A 22,963-nucleotide genomic window follows, 5' to 3' on the forward strand; every position below is an offset into this window, starting at 1 on the left:
TTGTATTTTTCCTTGTAAAAGTGCAAATAAAATAAAATATGAACTTGAAACAAACCCAAGTGTGGAAAAAAAGATGAAAGTGTAATTATACTTATGGTCATTTTTCCCTTAAACTATTTTAGAGCCAAAAACCTCAGCTCAAGCCGGCTGTCACAAAGTCTCGTGCGATGTTTGCACCTCAGTGCATGGATCTCATTCAGATAATAAAAACGGAAGAGAACAATACAGGTAAACACTGTATAAATCGTATTTTTCTATTTAAAAAAAAAAAGAGCTAAATAAACTATATTAATCTTGTGTTGATTTTGTTGTGTCCCTGTTGATGGCATCATTGTGCAGAGAACAGACAGAATGTATAAACAGCGTTATAAATACGACGAACGAATCGCAGACCTTCCGTTATAGCGATCTCACTTTGACTGTGGTTACGGTGAACATCAAGAACCACAAGTTCAGCCAAGTACTAATCACCGCTCCAAGTGTAAGACTCTTCTCCCAAAGGTCTAAAAGACAGATTACAGTATTTATTAAAGACATTAAGATAACACTGAGACTATGTTCAAAGGTTGCAGCTTAATTTTTTTACAGCTCAAAAAGGTTACATAATATAAGCATTTTTATATCATAACCTTTGTAAGTGTTAATAATACAGTGAAATTATTTCATTCATACCTTTTCATTTTATTTAAGATGTCTAATGAAACTCGAACAATACAGACATGGATCCCAATGGAGGCTCTCAGGAATGCAGAAACCAAGCAGAAAGTTGGAGTAGCTACATATAAGTCCGATGATCAGTTTAATGTAAGGTTTACATTTGCTCTTCTGACTGTTTTATAAGACTATTAAACTTGTTCTTAACCCCTTCACTCGTTATTATATAGGCCTAACCTGCCTGTCTGTGGTTGTTTTCACAGGGGCATAAAGCTATAATGTCCAAAGTCATACAGATTGAAATTCTTGGACAAGACATTGTGAATTTGACCAATCCACTTATAATGAATTTCCCAGTCAATAATTATACAAATCACACAAACGTAAGCATACCGTTTTAAAATTTTCTCCAAATGCTCCAAAATGTTATTAACTTGTTTATTATCTTTTTTTGTTGATATTCATAGGGAAACTACACATATTCCTGTCAATACTATGAAAAAGGTGAGTGAGCACTGAAGGGATAGTTCACTCAAAAATGAAAACTGTCATCATTTACAACCCCTCATGTCCTTCTTAACCCAGGTGGGGTTTTTTTCTTTTCCATGTAAAACAAAAATCATCGCATCACAAAATCAAAATTATCCTCGTGCTTCCTCTAACTTTGAAACAGGAAGAAGTATTGAGAAAACTTCCCCCTGACAATCACACCTAATACTTTTTCAGTTACGTCTTTTTATGACAGACCGCACTGAAGCCCACTCAAAATCTACAACATAAATCGTGACACTTTTTTGTTTTTGGGTGAATTATCCCTTTAAAAATAGTGCTAAACTGACAGAGGTGGAAAGTCCAGGTTCAGAAAGTAAAAGTCCTCCTCAGTATTTTGTTCCAATCACCTGGATTTGCTAATTAGCACAGTTTTTCAGCCAGTAGATAGAACTAATTAGTGAAATCAGCTGACTGAGTTCATGGGTGGAATAAACATATGGCAGGACTTATACTTTCTGACCCCTGGACTTTCCACCTCTGCAAACTGACATATAAGCATTACTACATGCAGACTTTAAATACACATTTTTTTTTTTTTACTAAAATGCATTTAATTCACATGGAATATGTAGAAAACGGCATCTGGAAACCGGATGGCTGTAACACCACTCTGCTCAGTGATGATGTTGTGGAGTGCTCCTGTAATCACATGACTGCTTTTGCTGTGCTTCTAGTGAGTACTGAGCGGATAATCCAGGGCATTACAGAAATCATGCTGATATTATTTTTATTTAATTGTTTCCACTTAATTTTGTCCTTCCTTCACTCTGAATAGGTTGAGGTGAACAATATTGATGAACGCCAGTGGGAAATCCTGTCCTACATCAGCTACATAGGCTGCAGTCTGTCTGCGATCTTTTCTGCTTTCGCTGTCTTGTTGTTCATTTTCCACAGGTGCTGTTCCTTCTGTTTTCATATAAATGCATAATTTGCATAATCTTGGTATTAGTGTAAAATAATAATGTGAAGAAAAGCACATTTTTATAAATATATATATAATGTGCTTTTCTTCACATTATTATTTTACACTAATACCAAGATTATGCATATACACTTATCAAAGCTTATATAATATCTCTTTTGCGGAAAAAGTCTCTTATGCTCACCAAATCTGCATTTATTTGATGAAAAATAAAGTAAAAACAGTAATATTATGAAATGTTATTATCATTTAAAATACCTCTTTTCGATTTAAATATATTTACAGTCGTAATTTATTCATGTGATGCAAAGCTAAATATTTGGCATCATTACATCACACTCTAAAAAATGCTGGGTTGTTTTAAAAAAAATTATTACAATTTTAACCCAACGGTTTAGTTTGTCTATATTTGACCCAAACATGGGTTGAAACAACCCAGCATTTTTTAGATTGCAGTCTTCAGTGTCACACGGTCGTTCAGAAATCATGGTGTTGATGCTCATGTAGGGTATCTAACGTGTGAACATGCCGAATTCGATTGGCTATTGGAGTCAGGTGACAACACAGTCGCTCCGGGTATAAAAGGGAGCCTGAAGAACACGTCATCAGCTTCTTTGTCTTCAGGAAGCCGTTTGTCTGTCTGAGCGTGTGAATTTCCCTGCGTGTCACCGTGTCCTAACCAGACGCGATGTGATAAATTCCAGCAATAAATAATTTGTCTGTCCACACTAGACGCGACTACGAGATGCGTACAAATCAATCAAAACCCACAGCCAATCAGAACAGCGTGTAGGCGGGCTCTCGCGGTAAGTGTACAGCACCAGAGAGTAATCTTGACGGCAATCACAAGAAAATGGATAAGTAGGCAACACAATTTAATTCAAATACATTACATAGGCTACTGAGTTACTAAAGCAATCTTTGTCGAATAATACACTTGTTTCTTCACAGTTTGAACGACATGTTTCCATTTGTTTAAATTTCAAGATCTGAGGTGAATTATCCATTGTTGCTTTTACAGCTACAAATCTGGAGCACTAAATGATATTCGAAGTCCCATTACACGCTTTTAACATTAAATAAAGCACATAAACAGCACCTGAGATTATCATTGCCACACTTTGTGTTTGTTGTTCCAGCGCGACGTCGCAGAAAAATAGAAACAGTTTCTAAAATAGAATTGTCGCGTGACGCTGGTTAGGACAAAAACTCTGATTAACATGGAAAATATACATTTTATCGCGTGCCGCGTCACGTTGCAGTTAGGACACAGTGTAAGAGAAAGAAACCATGAGATGTGCTTGCGAGCTATCTCTCCTGGCACTCCAGCCTCCTGGAAGGCTTCGGTCTTGCCATCGAAGCCCTGCCAAACTACATCTAGGCTCGTTGGCAAGGCATACGTGGCAACAGGTCAAGCCTGTGGCGCTTTTGACACCAAGGTGGTGTTGCAAGCCTACCCGGCTGACCTGTAGATGGACCTCGGCCAAGACTAGGGGATGTCTCCAGTTGCAGTCTTGGAGCTCCGCCCTGCTGCAGATCTTACCCTCCATCTCAAGGAGAAGGGAAAGCACATAAACTAGCCAATCAAGGCCGATGCAGTCATGACGTTGCAGGGTGTTCCCCAGTGTATAAAAAGGGCACTTGAAAACACGTCATCTGTTCCAATGTCTTCAGGAAGCCACTTGTTTGTGTGTTGTGTGAAGATTGCAGTGTGTGAAAAAAAAGAAAAGGAAATATGGTGAGATTAATACGCTGTGTCCCTCCATGCCTGATTGGTTTCCTGGTGAGGTGCATGAGGAACTGTGACTTCTTCTGTGGAATATGAGGACTGGTTGCTCGCTTATGATCTTAAAGCAGGACTGTCGTTGAGACGGTGGTGAAATGGTCGAGAAACTTCTTCTCTTCCCTTTCTACCAATCTATTTTGGAGAATAAAAAGGCATCTTGTTTTGAGGTAAAAAAAACCCTCCTCCCTCACCCTCTGAGGAGGGTTCAGGTTTGCAACAAGCTGCTTTTGAGGAGATTAACGACAACCAATATTTGTGTTTATGAAAAGAATAATTATCCTCCCTCCTTAGAGGAACAGGAAGTTGTATAATCTCCTCCTTATCCCCCAGTTGTGGCCGTTGGGCGGGCAGCATGTTGTTTTTAGAGAAGGATAAATTCTCCACCCTCCCCCACCGAAGAGGGAGTTGGGATACAGTGTTGTTACTAGAAGAGAATACAGATAAGGGTTGGCCCCCTGATAACATATTTGGATGTAGAGCTGACAGATGTTTGAGATGATCATCTATGATAGTAATACTCTCTTATGTCACCTTCCCAGGTATCTGGGTATTAAGTGAGGTTACACTCCTTCCCATTGCAACGTTGTGTGTCCAATCGCTGGCTGAATTTTTTGTTTCAGGGCCTAAGATTTTAGACTGTGTTTTGTCTCCACCAGGCACTGGTAGTTCACATTGACATCCCCATTGCATCAGCTGGCGTGGCATTGAGTTCCCTCAAAAGGGAACGTCTCAGGTTACGCATGTAACAATGGTTCTCTGAGAGGGGAATAAGACGTCTCGTAGCATTGCCATGCTTCGGGCATGCCAGCGCGTCTTCCTTCAAATATTTGAAGCTGATGACGTGTTTTCAGGAGCCCTTATTATACGCTGGGGAGCACCCTGCAACGTCATCAGTAGCTGCGTTTACATGGACCCTTATAATCGGATTGAAGGCTCAATCGGATTGAAAAACCTTCATGTAAACACCTCAATTGATCCGATTGAGCTCGAACCGATTGAAATTTCGATCGGATTGAATGGGGTGGTTTATTCCTTTTGTAATCCGATCAAGAGAACATGTAAACACTTAATCGGACTGAAAACCAAATCTGAAAGGAATGCGCATGTGCAATGACGTAGAAATGACGTAATGACGTATGACGCACTGTTGTTTTTGAAGGGAAGATGGCGTGCGGTAAGCAAAATTGGTCTGTAGCAGAGACCAAGTTGTTGCTGAATATCTTGAAGGAAGAAAAAGTCGTTGAAAGATTAGACGGTCGCAAGTCACGCAATAATGACTTGTTCAAGCAAAAAATAAGCAATGGTAAGAGGGTGGCTGTTATGCGCATTGTGGAACGGCGGCGGGAATCGTCTTGTGCACTGATTGTGCGTAACTGCGCATGTCTAAAACGATCAAATCAGATGTAAAGCTTGTGACATGTAAACGCGCACATCAACCCGAGTACTTTATTTGTCGTCCATGTAAACACCTTGTTCGGATTCTTTAATCGGATTGATTTCATTCGGATTGAGCCATGTAAACGCAGCTACTGTATCAGCCATGATTGGCTAGTTGGTACACGTGCCTCAGACACCGGGTCATATGGGACACGTCCCCATTGCATCAGTTGATGTGGTGTCACCCATCAGGGAACCATGGTTGCATGTGTTACCTGAGATGTTCCCTTTTGTGGACAGCAGGCAATACAACTACTTGCATCTCACTCCCTTATCGGTCGCCCCCTCCAGTACTGGCAGTTCAGAGTTGGTAGCAATGTTCTCCCTCTGTAATTGTATATAAATGGGCTAGTATAGAGGAGAGTGGGCAATACCTCCACTCACATCCCACTTTCTCCCTCTCCGGCTTGGAGTTTAAAGGAAATCCCTTTAAACTTCCCTTGGAATCACATTCGTATGGTTAATACATGGAATATGGAAACAGCGTTATTGCACATCCCTTGGGATGCAAGGCAAGAAGCTGTTGACAGAATAGGACGAGTGGGCATGACCGTTAGTAGTATTCTACCTTCCTATCTGTTGTCCCCTCCAAGATGATACAGAGCTTGCATCAATGTGCTTCCTCATATGATGTTTTATAAACAAAGTTCGGGAGGAGCACGTTCAAATAATTGATCCAATTATCACATCATTCCAACCAGCTGTCAACAATCAGTAATCAACATTTCTATCCAATCAGCATGAGTGGAGACCTATATACATACTCATTTGACTCACCAACGTTCCTCGACAGTTTTTCAGCATTTTGGCCGCGTCCCATATAGCCTAACGTTGTCCGAAACGAGCTCTCCTGTCCGATGAAGAATCTTTTCGCCCTTCAGGAATCTTTGCCAGAATCCTCCGGCGTTATCTCGCGGGCGTCAGGACAAACAAACGGATCCTCGCCACCATGGCCGAAACATCCGGGATCTTCCTTCAGCGCAATTTTTCAAACCGGACCATTCAATAATTCCTGCTATAGAGAAATGGACAATAAAGCCCGCCGAGCACCACGCTTGCGTCTCGGGCAATACCGCCCTCTTCATGCGAAGGAACGGGACTTTCCTCCAGCATTAAGCCACCGCAGCAGGCAAGCGAGTCTCTTTTGAACGTCACCAAATAAATGAACCAGCAACAGATAAATGAACAAACGATCATATAAATCAGACTGTACTCCGCTGTTGGGTGATCATCCTTAAAAGCCTTTCTTTTTTTTATTCAGAAAGGCTTTTATGTGCTAATTGTTTTTATTCGTTTTAAGTTACTGTCGTTTTACTGTGTAGCACTTTGAGATTCTTTGAAAAAAAAAAAAAAAGTACACGAAGACGTATGCTGAGCTCAATCATCGCACGTTTACTGAGAACATATAAAATGACACCAAACAGACGTGAAATACAGCTCATCCGGTCACATTCTCCTCAACAGCTTGCATGAAACTCTTTCCACCAGTTAAACCGCAAGGTTTCTGCTGAGCTTCGGTTTTCAATCGCCCAGGATAAACCATGAGTCTAACCACATCCATTGAATTCTGGGCTTTAACTTGGATACAGTTAATTTCCAGGCCGCCATGCACAAGAAGAAATCAAAGGATATTTCTGGTCTCATTCACCTTCCCAGACATTTTAAACTGTCCTAAACCCGAACTGCTATCTTTGCTCGGTCATTTAGACCTAAACTTCAGATGCGCATAATCCGGCAAGGCTGCCATTTAAACCTCTAAACCTACAAGCTCACCATATCCACCATTCCCGCAGGATCCCTCTCACACTGCCACAGCAGTGTCATCTCCTCCGCTCCTACATCCGCTCCGTCTCTGGCATTCATCTGGTTAACCTTCTTCACTGTCAGCAGTCCATTCTGCTCCCACAAGAGTCAAGTTTCTCTGACTAACCTTGCCTTCACCGCCACAGCAGTGATGTCCCCTCTCACTCCCGCAGGAGCTTAGTTTCTCTAGCTAATGTTCTCCACTACCGCAGCAGTGACGTGTCCGTCGGCTCCCGCAGGAGCTCAGTTTCTGTCTAAACTTGCCTTCACTGCACAGCAGTATTACATTCCTGCTCCGGTGGAGTTAAGTTTCTTTGTAAAGTACTCCAAAGCCGCAGCAATGTCACATCGGCTCCCACAAGGAAAATTGTCTCCACTGTGCAGTGGAGCAGTGATGTCTCCTCTCCAGTACCTTACTATTCAGAATTAATATCCCCGTGACTCACTCGTTTAAAACCCCTACTCGACGCATCGCTCGACACCATCCTCCAAGCAGTTTTCCCCCAGAACCATCCAATCCTGACTGCACGAAGATGTTTCAAAGGATCCCACTTTGCATATAACTTGCAGTTCCTCAATATTTCTCTCCCTTCAGTCACCTCATTCACCTCCCATATCAACAGCGGTAAGGGCCTCCAAGCAGGGTCCATCAAAGGCTACTTTAGTGGTTTCCAATTTTTCCATAAGTTCATTCATGGTGCAAATCCCCCCGTCTGTTGATGACTCCCTTGTTGCCCAGGATCCATTGCAGCTTCCCAACGCCGCAACGAGCTCCCATGCTCAACAGGACAGCACAACCGAACCTCCAGCAAAGAGCCGAGCCGCTTCCCGTACCCCGAGGCGCCGTGGCTTGCCCTCACCCCCACCATCAAGGTTGCCACCACCATCTCCAGCATCCTCCTACACTTCAGTACAACCCACCATTCCTGCGATTGAAATTTTACAGTTTTGGGGTTGAGACAAGCGCTAATCAGCGCCGACGTTAATTTTACCAGGAGAATGAATAAAGCACAACTATACAACCTGTACGTTTCTCTCCAGTCAGCTTTTCCGTCTCCAAAATCCACTCCACCTGCAAATCCGCAAAAGGCGAGTAATTACAGAGCCCCGAACTCACGTTCACAGAAAACAACTTCCCCTTTCGCAGGGCCCAGTTTTCCCAAGCGTCAGGCCGCAGCAGGCCTTCAGCTAGCCCAAGCCGCGCCTCAGTTTCCGCCGCTGCCGGCAGGCCCCAGCCTCCTCTCCGCTCCGCTGAGCTACAGACCGCAGCTTTCGCCAGCACCACGCCTCACGTCCCAATGCCATTTCTAAACGAACAGGCCCCCCTTTTTAGCGTGAGTATGCCTCCACCAATGGCGCAGGCCCAGCTACCATATCATTTTCCTGTCACTTTTTTCCAACCGTTCCCCTGTCCGTGGCCAGCTCCACCTCCAGACTCTAGCGCGAGGCTGCCTCAGCTAGAGGAGCAGGCCCAGACTCCCTTTCTGCCTACTCAGCTCCCTTCCTTTCCCACTTTTTCTGTTCCTCCACAAGCTCCAGGGGCCGACCTAAGCGTGAGGTTGCCTCCACAAACGGCCTCGGCCCCGGAGGGTTTTTTCCTCCTATTTTTTCCCAAAATCGGCCTCCTATTTTTTCCCAAAATCGTCCGGCAGGGAGACCACAGCTACTCTGCGACTGCCAGCAACTCCCAATAAGAAGAAATCAGACTAAAGTACTGCTACCCTGACCATCCAATTCTTCGTCCATCAGTTCTAAGGGGAACCGTACTGAAGGGAGCATAGAGTTAGGTATCCCATCCTTAAGGACTGGGAAAGGCCTCAGGAGAGAGCTGTGCTATGTCAACTGCCTGCTCAACCGGAGGAAGAAATAGCGAAAGTGTTTGCTGCTTAGTATTTGAGCGTAAAACATCTTGTTTTAGGATTCTTTAAATATAAAGTTTAAAACTGCATTTATTGCCTTACTATCACAAAGGTATTTTTTTTTACTTACCTCAAACTTTTCAGCCTTGATGAGCATAAGAGACTTTATTAAAAAACAATGTAACATAATTATGCCAAACTTTTGACCAGTAGTACACGTGTGTTTCTCAGGAACGCAAGGGCAGAAGTGTCCAGCAGCATCCATGTGTCTCTGAGTGGCGCTCTGTTTCTCCTCAACATCAGCTTCATGCTCAGCGAATGGGCTGCCACACTGGGAAAGGAAGAGTTCTGCGTGTTTATCGCTGTGATGATACACTACAGCCTGCTGTGTTGTTTCACATGGATGGCTGTTGAAGCCTTGCATCTGTACCTTCTTCTCATCAGGGTGTTCAACATTTACATCAAGTACTACATGACCAAGTTGTCCCTGATCGGATGGGGTGAGTATAACAACATACAAAAACACAGCAGCCAAAGTCTCATAGGACAACTTTAACATCAGTAACTGCGTTCACAACCCAGTTTACTTTCGTAATATATAATATTTCAGAGTTAAATAGGATATTTGATGAGAAAAGGTGTAGGAATTTATTTCAACCACCGGGGTGTTACCTATGAGAATAGCGTAGGTGGTTGGAAGGAAAGGATAGAAAAGGGATTTGTGACAACTGATGAATATAATGGCATTTAAGAGACAGAGAATTTTATTAAATTATAATAAACATTAAAATATTTATTTGATGAATAACATGCTCAGATTATTCATGCACTTTAAGACCAGGAATATAGTAAAACCCTGCCCCCTGTTCAATATTCCGTTTCACTCTGAAATGCGTCACAACACTTGAAAAAAGTCGTTTGCAACTTCCGGTTCACGCGGCCTTTAAAGAAGACACTTGCACATTATTGTTGACCTGAAAAAGTTATAAAAGCGAATTAGAAAAAAAGTTATAGATAAGTTTATGAAATTGTAATGTTTTTACTTGTTTTGTATTTTTTCAAGTTGTGTTCCAATTTTAGTATATCTCTGCAATAGCCAAATGACATCCAGCTCCCCCTCTCTGGTTGTAATGGGTGGAGCTTGACCTAGTTATGTTTAGAGTTAGAGTTATGTTCAAACTCCCCCCATTTCACCTAGAGAGGAGGAGCTGGATGTCAAGCTCCACCCACTGGCTTTGCAGTGATCAGCCTGTCAAAAAGTGAGTTTTTGCAGTACCAAACTCTTCCACTAGATGACCTCCAAGCTCCATTGGCGTTCCATATAAGGATTTAGGATTGGTTTGAGACGTTCTTTGGTTCACATATTTGTTTATGTAGTGTTTCTCTAGATGTAAAACATTTTTAGAAACAAAATTAAAATAGATGTTATCTTTTGAACATGATTGCATGATTTTTACTCGTCACAAATGTCTATCAAAAGTCTATCTTTCCAATGGCATACAGTTTGTTACAGTTAGTAAGATTTATGGCTGTTTACAAGTTAAGTAGTACAAAGTAAGCACAAAAAACTAAAGACAGTCAGTTGCATAAGCATAGCCATTATGTTAAGACATATTCTTAATAGCTAGTATGTATGACCCACTATCAGTTAGATTACATTTTTATGTAACTGATTTCAAAAAGTTATGAACAATATTAAAGAAAAAAAAAATGGATGTCTAACTTGTAAGACTAGTCTTAGCGGTTTATGCAACCGGCCCCAGGACTATAATACTTGAAACATAAAAAATAATGATCGAAGTGTGTGGCTCATCCTGCAATCTTTTCCTCTTGACAGGAATCCCTGCTGCTGTTGTTGGAAGTTTGCTGACAATTCAAAACACTCATCCTCTTTACGGCACTAAAAATGTGAAATTATCAAATTCGAATGCAACAAATGCAGTGTAAGTCCACGCTTTATAACTTAATCTTTTCATTTTAGTTTGTTTTAGCTCTTTTTTTTTTTGTTGCTCTTTTTTAACTTTAGCATTGTTTATTGTATGCGTTACAGTTGCTGGCTCAAAGAGCCTCTCGTCCTGTATGGCGTGAACCTTTCCTACTTCACCGTCATATTCCTGTTCAACTTATTAGTTATACTCAAAGTGTCCAGACAGATCTTTAAGCTAAAGCAAGTGGAGAAAAAGAAGCATAAAATACCAGTGAAGGATGCGGGAACAGTGCTGGGCCTCATGTGTCTGCTGGGAACAACATGGGGTTTGGTGTTTTTTGGCTCTGGATATACCAACTACATTATACTTTACCTCTTCTGCATTTCAAATACAATGCAAGGTAGGTTTACTCTTAATCATAAGCATGTTTCCATCCGCCTATTTTTATGAGATTTTTGGAATATTGCATATAAAAAGCTGGATAGAAAGACCAAGATGTGCATAAATTCTAAAAATGTGCATAAAAAAAACATATGCATAAAAAACATTTAAAAAAAAATGTTATCCAAAAAGAAGCATAAACTATGATGAAAACACATTTACTGAAGAAATCCCTTTGCACAACATAAAACTCATGTGACTTTGCCTCAACAGAGGATGTGATTGGATAACCAGTGGACCAATCCCATTGCGTTCCCAAACACCAGTATCAGAACGCATGATAACTTTTGTTGCGCTCTGAGGCGCAAGTCACTTAGGCTACGTATGATGTCTTTAAAAAGAGGCACAGTGGCTTCCCGATTTGCAGCAACTTCCATTTTTATTACAGATATTTTGTGCCAGTTTCCCAGGAAGTGATGATTTTGTTCTCTTGAACACATAGAATTGTGCTTTATTCACAAATGTTTTATGTTATTATATTCCAATTTTGTGCATAAGTCAAATTCGCAACTTTGGATGGAAATATAGCTATAGAACCATAGAGGAGGTACAAAAAGAGATGTGTCTGATTGTTGTCAAATGTAAATGTTTTCTAATACAGTTGCCTTCAACTTTATTTTTTGGCAGGGGCTTCTATCTTTCTGTGGATGTGTCTGACAATGAGGCCAGACAAACAGAAAGCAGCTCATACCAAGTCTTTATCCACTGTGGACACCTTCACCATTGATAAACAGAAGGAATAGTCCATGCCTAACATTTACCAGATTGTAATCATACAACCAAAATGTCTAATCTCAATAAATAGCATGAGTTCTTTATGGCTACATCCCATAAAAAAAAATTTTTTTGGGGGACCCATTTTTAAAAGTGATCTCTTTTTTTTTAAATTACATTTGCTGCCACTAGAGGCACAAAAATCCCACACTTTGTCTGTGTCTGAAATCTCCTCTACACCCTCTAGTGGTGTTTGAAACCATAGTGGACATTATAGAGTACGCTCATTTAATCCCAAAATGCACCACAGGTGTACACTCAATGGCTAGAGAATACCCATAATGTGCTGTGAAGGCCCCAATATACTTCAAGTGAAATCAAAGAATGAATAATAATATGTATAATTGCGTGATAAATAGGTGTTGCTCTGAGCCTTTTCATTAGTTCACTCACTTGGTCCATCTAGGCAAAGAAGACAACAATAGTTGTAGGTAATAGGTAATTCATGAATACACCAGACCAGAGTGCTTTTTATTGATTATAATTCTGATTCAAGAAATATAGAGAATATTCAATTACATTTGCTCAGTCATTTCAAACTTCTTTTCACTCCCCTTTTTTAAAATAGAAAATAGTGTTTCGTTTACATCAAAGCTCGGCGAGAGCCGTTGAGATCGGTAAAGCCGCAGTTTACTCCTAATCTCTAACCGTGTCTCCTCCTAATCTCCGCCATATCGATTTAAAGCCACAACTTCATTGTCTATTTATAATGTACGGGACGGGACGCTTTAGATTCTAGAGAGCATTTGATCGGACAGAAAATCTGATCAGGAGCTGAAGTGCAGAGTGATGTCATCAAAATCATTGATCCGTATTGGCTGAAGTGAGGGACTGTAAGTTTTGAAGGCTGTGGGTGGGGCCTATGGTGCAATGATGTATAACTATTCGTCGATGTCTTGCTCTCAGTCAGTCATATGCAAATATATTTGCCCATGTGATGTCACAGATCCCGCAATATCCAAACGAACTGTTTTTTGATCTTGATCAAATAAATGCTTAGTTTATAATGAGGATGACGTTTTAAGCTCTGAAACTTACAGGATATTTTAATTGTACAAATACCTCTTATATGTCAAAAGATCAAGGCAAATGTGATTTCTCATGTCATGACCCCTTGAATTGTGTTTTTATCTCTTTATTTTACCTTGTGTACCTTTTATAGTTATAGTTTTATAGTTATATAGAGTATTTTATCATATTGATATTGTGTGAAATTGTATTGTCAATAATAGCGTTTGTACAACTGTATAGTGTGAATGATAGTATAAGAGGCGATATATATGTTAAATAGGACACATTTTCCCAGTCATCTCAATAGCTAAAAGTGTCCCAATCAACCTGAATTTATATATATATATATATAAAGAAAGAAACTATTGGGAACTATGCTTTTAAAACAGCAAACAAGAAATTGCTTTTCGAACTTTTTGAAGAAATCAATCTTGTACTTTAGAGAGGTTTCGCTATTTACTTTATGGATGTGGGTGGCGAGTGTTTCCTTTGTACTGATCATAGTAAATTAAGGTAATTTATTTGTTCCTATTCTGACTATGTATTGCAACTGCATATTTCATTGACCATTTCATTTACAAACAATGATTTGTAATTTTAAAAAAATGTAAATGCTCTGTTTTTCATTCACTTTTAGCAATAAACTACAAGTCTAAAAAGTTAATGTGTGGGATTGTTGTAAATCATTTTAATTATTTAATTATTTTTTGTTTTAATCTACACTCCATACCATATTATGGGGAATTGAGTGTAGATTGATGTTGAAAATAAATTAAAGCATTATAGCTACTGTACATAATATTAGCCAGTATGCCAATTTAGAGGCTTTAGTTCCAAACATTTGCATATCAGGAAAATGAACAGTATTTAAATATTTAAATGCCGAAACACCAACATGGAAACAGTCATGAGAAAGATGGTGTTCTAGTTCCTCATTAAAGCTGTTACAAAGCAAACTGTATTATTTTTCTGCAATCATGTTGCAGATCATCACATCACAGAGATTTTAGGGTTGGCTCTATTCACGTGGTCCAGTAGCAAGTGGACTGTGCAACCCTTTTTAGTGCACTTTAGTTGCAGAGTACACCAGCAGCCATATCATCCATATCATCAGCCATATCCATATCATCAGCCATATCCATATCATCAGATATATCCATATCATCAGCCATATTCATATCATCAGCCATATTCATAACATCAGCCATGTCACCACAAGTACAAACAGCAAACTTCATTATTTGAGAATAGGCCTATGCCTTAAACACATTTACCAAAGTTGAGCACCAAACAATCACAAATAATTACAGAGCGCATTGATGCAAAATACAGGCCTACGGATAAATAAATAAAAAAGACATAAATTGCAGTCAGGTTGAAATAAAATGTAGCCTAAAAAGATTCCTGGAATCCAATATCAAAAAAAGATAATGACGAGCAAAATGCAAAACAGAGAATGTCAACACAAAAAAGACAGCAAACATTTTCTTAAAATGATAGTTCACACAAATATACAATAAAAAAAGCTCTTTTCGTTAAAAGGTTTTAAGTATTTTGACCTAGGTATCGTTTTCGTTTCTGGCGGGATTCTTTTATTTATTTATTTATTTGGAGCAGCATTTAAAAGCACTAATGGACTCAGAGATTATTTATTTTGCTAAAAATATTCCTCTGTGTTTATTTGAAGAAAAAATACACTTGGGATGAGCCATGAGGGTGAGTAAATGATTCGAGTTTTTATATTTTGTGTCGACTATCTCTTTCAGGACTATTTTAAGTGGTTCTCAGATTATTTTGGTGAAATAATAATATAATAAAAGAAATAAAAGAAACCCATACAGGTTTGAAATGACATGAGAGCGAGTACAGAAGCTAACCGATGAAACCATATGAGGCCATATGCAAAGTCATTCAAACGTTGCGTTAATAATTTGCATTCATGGATTCATTATAATGTTTGTTATTTCCCGGACTTACCGCAAAGAATAGCCTACGGTTTAATTCAAATTATTTATTTATGGCATTTCTTTTATCTCTCTTTTTTCCCAAATGTATCTGCAAAATGTGTTAAATGTCTTATCAGCTGGTCATGACTTGAGTAAGGTGACCAGATTTCCGAAATGGAAATCAGGAGATTTCAGTTCAGTTGTCAAAATGCCATTGACATCTCACTTGTTTATTGAGCATATGAATACTGACAATAATAGAGCAGCATCAAAATGCTTGCTATGTTACCCATATTGCTAACTTTCTCTCCTACACTATTGTATTAACCCAATGTTTGGTGTAACATTGTTAGAAATATTTGTTCTATATTCCTATGTTCCTGCATGCCCCCAGACCTGTATATGCAGCATAAGCATTCCTTTATGTTAATGTAATGGTCACATCTGTTATACATTAAAGCTGCAGTCCGGCACTTTTTTGGGTTTAAAAATATCAAAAAAGACATTTTTGAAAAAAAACGTAACCAGCCAGTGTTCAAAACGATCTGCTTGCCTTACCTCGATTCAAAACGGTAATCTTGTAATAATGATTTTAATTCCAGTGGTACTGGTGGATTTCCGCGGGAATTTCGAGCATGTCTTTGCGTCATTACGTCACTTTTGTACACATAGAGAAGGAGTCCCCGGCTAGCGTGTGTGGATGATGGAGGTGGAGATTTAGCTTAGCACTTGGTATGGCGGATCCCGAAAGTTTAAAGCGACAATCACCAGTGACAACTGGAGATTCACCAGTTGTAAAACCCAAAGACTTCGGACTTCAGAGTGGCTACAGAAAAAATATATTTTTCACGTTTTGACGTGATATAGCCTAAGCAATCGTTAGATTTAATCAGCATGATATAGCCTACTGCAATGCTTCCCCCCACCCCCCGAATTTGGTCAGAACAAAAGTGAATGTTACTTACTTGTTCAGATGACATTTACCGATGAAAATTCTAATGTTGACACTTTCAAAAGGTATACTCTAACATTGCTGATGACAGTACAGTATCCACAGCGACGCGACAGGTTCTCCTCAATACATTGTGTTCATCCGCGCTGTTTCATGCCGATTTACTACCCACGCACAGTTAATAATTCTGCGAATAACTGCAATTGCAGATTTCTAACAGAGATGGCGACAAAGAGGAAAAAAGACGGACTGCAGCTTTAAGAAGGCCCCTTTTGCTCAAGTGGAGAGCTGGTTCGAGGGTCTCTCATTCTTTATATTGAGGGTCCTGTTCGGATACACATGTCTGTGTGGAGCTTTGACAGGAAACTGACCATATTTAGAATGTGTTATATAACTATGCTATATGATCCTATATGATGTAATGTATGGTTTTATTGGTGGAGGGGTTTTACTCCCCCTTATACTTATCCTATATCTATGGTAAACTATTGTCTGAGATTAGAGAATCTTCTCTCCTCCAGCGCTGGACGAATTGTTTATTCATGCCTGAATAAAGACAGAGACTGGGGCACTTTTGTTGGAGTCAATTCATTTCTAACAAACATTAAATGTCATTTTATTTATTTATTTATAGTTATTTAATATATATAATAACTATAAATAAAGTTATTAGTTATTTATAGTTTATAAATAACATTTTATTACATTAAATGTCATAATATTAATTAGTGCCCAGTTGCCCTAATGGTTAATCCGGCCCTGGTCCCGCCGAAACGGGCGTGGCTTAGGGCTATATATTTCGCTCACAGGCTTATGAACTCTGATTTTTTTATCCTTCAGCGAAACACCTACATCGCTGATCCGAGGAGAAGCTGCGCCGTCGAGGGAGCACTTCAGCGGGAGAGGACGTGAAGCCGCTGGCACCGCCGCCTTCTTCGCCTTCCAGCTGCGCGTTCCGGCGCTTATATCCTTTGCCTCCATTTGAGTGTGTGTGAGTTCGCCGGCGCGACTCACACGTGTTATTTGTATCCGAAGCCGTCTTCTCCGAAGATGCCTTCCTGCGGCTCATGTAGTGCAACGCTCAGCGACGGGGACCGTCATGTTATATGCGCTTCCTGCCTGGGTGAGCAACACGCGGCTATCGCTCTTGCGGATGGCGGCTGCCATCACTGTGAACTTCTGCCTTTGGCGACTCTGCGGACTCGCCTGGCGACTGGCGTCATTCCAGGAGCCCGTGTTTTCCGCTGTTGTGCCGCGCCGTAAAAAGCGCCGTGCACAGCGGAACCCTGAACCATCCCCTAGCCGCCAATGTTCGCCGGCGTGCCCGCGTACTATTTCTCCGGCTTCTTCAGCTTCGATCCCCGACGGACAGCGGCCGCAGATTGCCGCCGCTTCCGTCGACGACATCGATGAGATCGACGCCATGCACATGCGCCCGCTGCAGATATGGCTCAAAGGGAGGGTGCCCTGCAAAGCATGGGCCACCGGTCGGCTTCGCCTCAAGGTCAATCAAGCTTGCGTTGCAGCTTTGAAACCGTGGAAGTCAAAAGACTGGTACCTGTCAGGTGTAAGCCTAGGGATTTCCTCGAGTCTGAGGGTGGTGTCTACGGACGCATCCAACGCAGGATGGGGAGCGCTGCTCGAGGGCAGACCGCTGTTTGGCCTTTGGTCAGAGCGAGAGAAGCTCTTCCACATAAACTGCCTCGAGATGTTAGCAGTGTGCAAAGCGCTCACTCGCTTTCGTCCCCTGCTTATGGGCTGCCATGTACTGATACGTTCAGACAGCATGTCAGTGGTGTCATACATAAATCGCCAGGGCGGCCTCAGGTCTCTGTCATTATACAGGCTGACCAGACGCCTTCTGGTATGGGCGCGCTGCAACCTCCTTTCATTAAGGGCGCGCACGTGCCAGGACACCTGAATGTTGGACCAGATGTACTGTCCAGGAACCGCGTTCCGGCAGGAGAATGGTTGTTACACCCACACACAGTGCAACTGTTGTGGAAGAAATTCGGCAGAGCGGAAGTAGACCTCTTTGCGTCTCCGGAAAACGCTCACTGTCTGGAATTTTACTCAAAAAGCAGGGACGCGCTGGCTCATCAGTGGCCGCGCCGCCCGCTGTATGCTTTTCCCCCTGTCTCCCTCCTGACCCAAGTGGTGGAGAGGATCAGGGAGGAAGGATGCTCAGTGCTGCTGATAGCACCGCTGTGGTTGAATCAACCCTGGTTCCCAGCTGTGATGCAGCGGCTTTTTCTGAAACCGCTCACGGCCAGTCCATAGGAAGGAACGATTTAGTCATTCGGTTCCTTAAAGGAGCTAGGAGACTTAATCCACCCAGACCTCCCACTGTTCCCATTTGGGACCTTTCTACGGTGCTGGACGCCATTAAGGGTCCTACTTTTGAGCCTCTTCAGGAGATTGATTTGAAACACCTGTCGCTCAAGACGGTGTTTCTCCTGGCTCTCGCTTCAGTGAAGCGCGTTGAGGACTTGCACGCGCTCTCCGTGAGCGCGTCGTGCATGGAATTTGGGCCTAATGACTCCAGAGTCGTGCTCAAACCTAAGCATGGTTACGTTCCAAAATCCCTAAACACACCGTTTAGGGCGCAGGTTATTTCCCTGTCTGCCCTTCCGGTCACCGGGGACAATACGGACGATAATTTTCTCTGCCCAGTGAGGGCATTGAGAGCTTACGTGTCGCGCTCGTCTGCTTTCAGACAGACGGAGCAGCTTTTTGTTTCGTTTAGTGGGCGTCTCAAGGGACTTGCCACTTCGAAGCAGAGTCTATCCAGATGGATAGTAGACGCGATAGCTCTAGCTTACGCATCCAAAGGCATTCAGTGCCCTTTGGGTGTTAGAGCGGACTCCACGAGAAGTATGGCTTCTTCGTGGGCTTGGTCGAGTGGGATTGCCTTACAGGATATTTGTATGGCGGCAGGCTGGGCCTCACCGTCTACATTTATCAGGTTTTACAACCTCGAGGTGCCCGCCTTACAGGCCAGGATTTTATCGGTTCGAAATAACCGTGTTTATATTAGACTGAGATTTCAGTCGCCGTTTTATGGCATTGTTATGCTGTACTGCTGAGTGCAGTCAATTTGTGCTGATCTGCTATGTGCAGTCAATTTTGTGAGAGATGGTGGTTAGAACCCACCTCTTTCAGGATTCTCTGTGAGTCCTATAGGTGATTATGTACTGTATGAACCCCAGCTCAGTGCTCTGGGTCTATGGTGTCGGATCACTGCATACACGGCGTCTAACAGGGTGTTCCCCAATGCGTTGCTACGACAACGCAGTACGAGAGTATCTCTCGTAAGAGAACGTACTCGGTTACTAACTTAACCTCGGTTCTCTCTAGAGAGGAACGAGTACTGCGTTTCTTGCCGTGTCTGCGCTCTGGTTGTTTCGCTTTAAAAATCAGAGTTCATAAGCCTGTGAGCAAAATATATAGCCCTAAGCCACGCCCGTTTCGGCGGGACGTGACGCGGGAGGGCGCGAAGCGGTTCTCTCTCTAAAGAGAACCGAGGTTACGTTAGTAACCGAGTACGTTCTTGCTCCATCCATGCAATAACTGCGTCCTTGAGCCGAGTTTTCTGTTTACTTCAGCTGCTCAGTGCTCTGGCAATATCAATTGTATGATTTGTTTAAATTTAAAAGCAGAATATGAGCATAGCTCACTTAATTTCAATAAAATATTGAAACGTTAGCAATCGCGAGCGCCAATAGTGATTAACTGTCAAAGCGCGGTTTAAGCGCCCCGCCCCCCAGCTGAACTGGGAGTTTTGATTGGGTTTGAACCCGATCGAGTCAGACCTGTCAGCAGAGGTGGAAAGTCCAGGGGTCAGAAAGTAAAAGTCCTGCCATATGTTTATTCCACCCATGAACTCAGTCAGCTGATTTCACTAATTAGTTCTATCTCCTGGCTGAAAAACTGTGCTAATTAGCAAATCCAGGTGATTGGAACAAAATACTGAGGAGGACTTTTACTTTCTGAACCTGGACTTTCCACCTCTGCCTGTCAGTTATTGGCTGAGGCGCTTCAGATCTGCCAGTTTATGCCTGAAGAGCGCAGTAGTTTGAATAGTGTCGGTCAGCTCGCTCGCCCTGTTGCTCCAACACGATCTCACGAAAGTGCGTGTCTATACCACGAATGTTATTTCTTGTAGCATTTATACCCCAAAAATGTTTTTTTTTTGCGTGCATATGCTACGCACTGAAAACCCATGGGTAGGATTAGGGGTGGGGAGTGCGTGCGGTGCGTATTACACGCCATAAAGTGCGTATCATATGCACGCGAAAACGGCATCATATCATATGCAAGCAAAAACTATTTTGGGGCGTATAAATGGCAGGAGAAATAACATTTGTCGTATAGATATGCACTTTCATGAGATCGGGCTGGTTTACAGGCCATCCTTGGCTCGATAGACAAAGGAGAAAGCCTCTCAGCGGGCGCCGGCAAAACACACCGTTCATACCCCATCCCAGGTCGGTTTAACAAAGTAGAAGGCGACCACGCATGAGATTAAGCCAAACAGCAAAGCTTTTCGCGTTTTCTCAGAAGCGTCCTTTTCCAGGGCAAGTCAGCAGGACGCCAAGGTTGGTACAGGGAGATAAGAATGGGTATGCAAAGGAGAGGCACTGGCCGTGTCGCCACCTACTGGTGTAACAGCAGAAGTTCAGTGAAAAAATAGACTCACTTTGGAACAGCATATTACGCTTAAGAACTTTTCACATAAGAGTGCGTTCAAGTCCTCCTGGGAAGTTCGTAGGTATGAGGTGTACAGTCGTGTTTACGTTGTCAGGTGTGTCGCTTTCATCGGAGTAAGATGGAAATGTACTTTCTCTTAAATAATTAGACAAAAATACAGTAAGGTTCTTACAACTCTAGTTCTAGAAAATGAAGAACAAAGAAATGTGCAGGTGTACTTTGGTTTTTTAAGTTTTTAATAAATGTATGAAGCCAAACTTTATCGTTACATATTACATTGTTATTATAATGCCATCATCCTGTGCAGGCAATTAGCTTACTTTGCTGTAAATAGAGAAGTCTAGCAATGTATTCACTGCTAAATTCCATTAAATATTGTAGTCCGCCGGCTTAAAGAAAATCCTGAGCTTCCCACTCGTATTTACGACATTGTGGTGGCGTTCATGTGCGTTCAACTCGTAAATACGATCTTTACGAGATGACTTGAACGCACCATTATTGTCGTTCAAAACTCCACTTAATCCCAGGAAAGGACCAGTTCTCACTTATAATTCAGAAGAGCAGTTTGCACCTGGGTTATGAAACCCTGCTCTGGAACAGGGTTAGCACCACTTTTGCAGTCCCTAACGTGTACAGTGTGAATTAAAGCAGTGTAAAACTATACTACGTTTACCCCGGGTATTGGTTATCTTAAGCGTGAAAAGCCCTTTATCGTGGCATAACTATACTGTCTCTGTCTCAGACAGCACACACTGGCCGCCCACAGCCTGTGCACTAAATATCTAGTGCTTATTGCATACAAAACTGCAAGGTACAATTTTTATCTAGCAAGAACAAACTTCCTCAAATGGCACATATGAACTAAATAAATCATGAATTGCTTATATGCACGTCTGAGAGTCTTCCTGTCTAAGTGGGTGTTTCTTAACCAGAATAATCTGCAGTACACAAGCAGCTCTAGTCTAGTTAATTCAAGACACTACTGAAAAATCCCCACCAGTAACACGCAGACTAGCAAAAGTGGAAAGTCCCTGTGCTGGACAGTGTTATTTATTTTTTTTAATAAGTGTTTAACATCACAACATTTAGCTCCATCAAGAGGTGCATCAGTTTTTGGTCAAGATCTTGTGTTAATGCAAGAGTCCATCACTCTGTAAAGTATCCTCCAGCACATCTCAAAGACTTTCAATGAGTTAAAGCTCTGGACTCAGAGGAGCCAATTCATGTGTGAAAATTGGCTAAGCCCCGCCCCCCTTAGTTACTGTTGCTACGTCCGTCAACTTCATCTGGGCTCTGGTTTGGTATCAACATGGCTTATGCTGTGAAAGATCTTCCTGCTGAAATTATATCAAACTTTTATAAAGCAGCAAATAAAGTGTCCGATAGAAGTAGGCAAAAGCTGCAATATGCGTTCGAAGGCTTTATTCAAGACATACCGGTGAAACGCAAGCAACAACAAGCCATCCAAATAGAGGCAAAAGCATAACGGTCACAGTCAAAAAATGAACCACCGCATATCCTAATGGAGACGGAGGCTGGGACTAACAATATCAGGAGCAACACTGTTCATGCAAAGCTGGGTAGGTCTCTATTCACTTCTATAATCGTTATTACAAAGCAAACGGACTATGCGAGTATAAAGTTGTATTTATGAGCAGCGTGTGCTAGCGTATCAACAATTAGGGTAGAGAACCGAAATCATAACCTAAAACTGTCTAACTAGTATAACTTCACAGTAAGGTTAAAAGCTAAATGTATCTTAGAGCACACAAGTGTGCTTGTTACTTGAGGGGTTTCGCTGACTGAGGATGTCCACACAGTTTAATCCAAAGACGACACTTGTCAGGATTTGACTTCGGTTTTGGGAAGGGAAAAAAACGGACACCCCCCTCCAACCTCTCTGGGAAACGCGTATCTGTGTTACAAATGCCCCAGGCACAACGTTTAACCATATTTTTGATAAAACTACAACAGTAATAGCCTGCAGAGACCAAAAATATGAGACGCCTGTGTTAAAGTCAATGGAGCGCTGTGAAAAAGTGTCGGACCCTCTGTGGGAGCTCGTTCTTGGCTGCGCTGTGATTGGTCATTCTACATTCTAGGGTGTGGCTTAGCCAAAGGAGAATTCTCCTACCAACCATTTTTTTTCATCTTAACATTGTCATCCTGGAATATGGCCATGATGTGT

The 22,963-nt window shown here is 41.8% G+C and overlaps 1 protein-coding gene across 1 annotated transcript; it reads left to right on the forward strand.

The window, feature by feature from the left end:
* The first annotated feature begins 345 nt into the window (after nucleotides 1-345).
* Nucleotides 346-13,829, forward strand: LOC306992339 (adhesion G-protein coupled receptor G2). The gene is made up of 10 exons (XM_079601087.1): nucleotides 346-481; nucleotides 691-804; nucleotides 918-1,037; nucleotides 1,122-1,158; nucleotides 1,779-1,879; nucleotides 1,982-2,100; nucleotides 9,245-9,513; nucleotides 10,851-10,956; nucleotides 11,064-11,341; nucleotides 12,010-13,829. Exons 2-10 carry the CDS (start codon nucleotides 691-693, stop codon nucleotides 12,123-12,125), a joined length of 1,260 nt encoding a protein of 419 aa, XP_079457213.1. The 5' UTR covers nucleotides 346-481; the 3' UTR covers nucleotides 12,126-13,829.
* Nucleotides 13,830-22,963: the final 9,134 nt, after the last annotated feature.

The sequence above is a fragment of the Phoxinus phoxinus genome (assembly GCF_949152265.1).
Source record: "Phoxinus phoxinus genome assembly, chromosome: 2".
Classification (NCBI taxonomy): domain Eukaryota; kingdom Metazoa; phylum Chordata; class Actinopteri; order Cypriniformes; family Leuciscidae; genus Phoxinus; species Phoxinus phoxinus.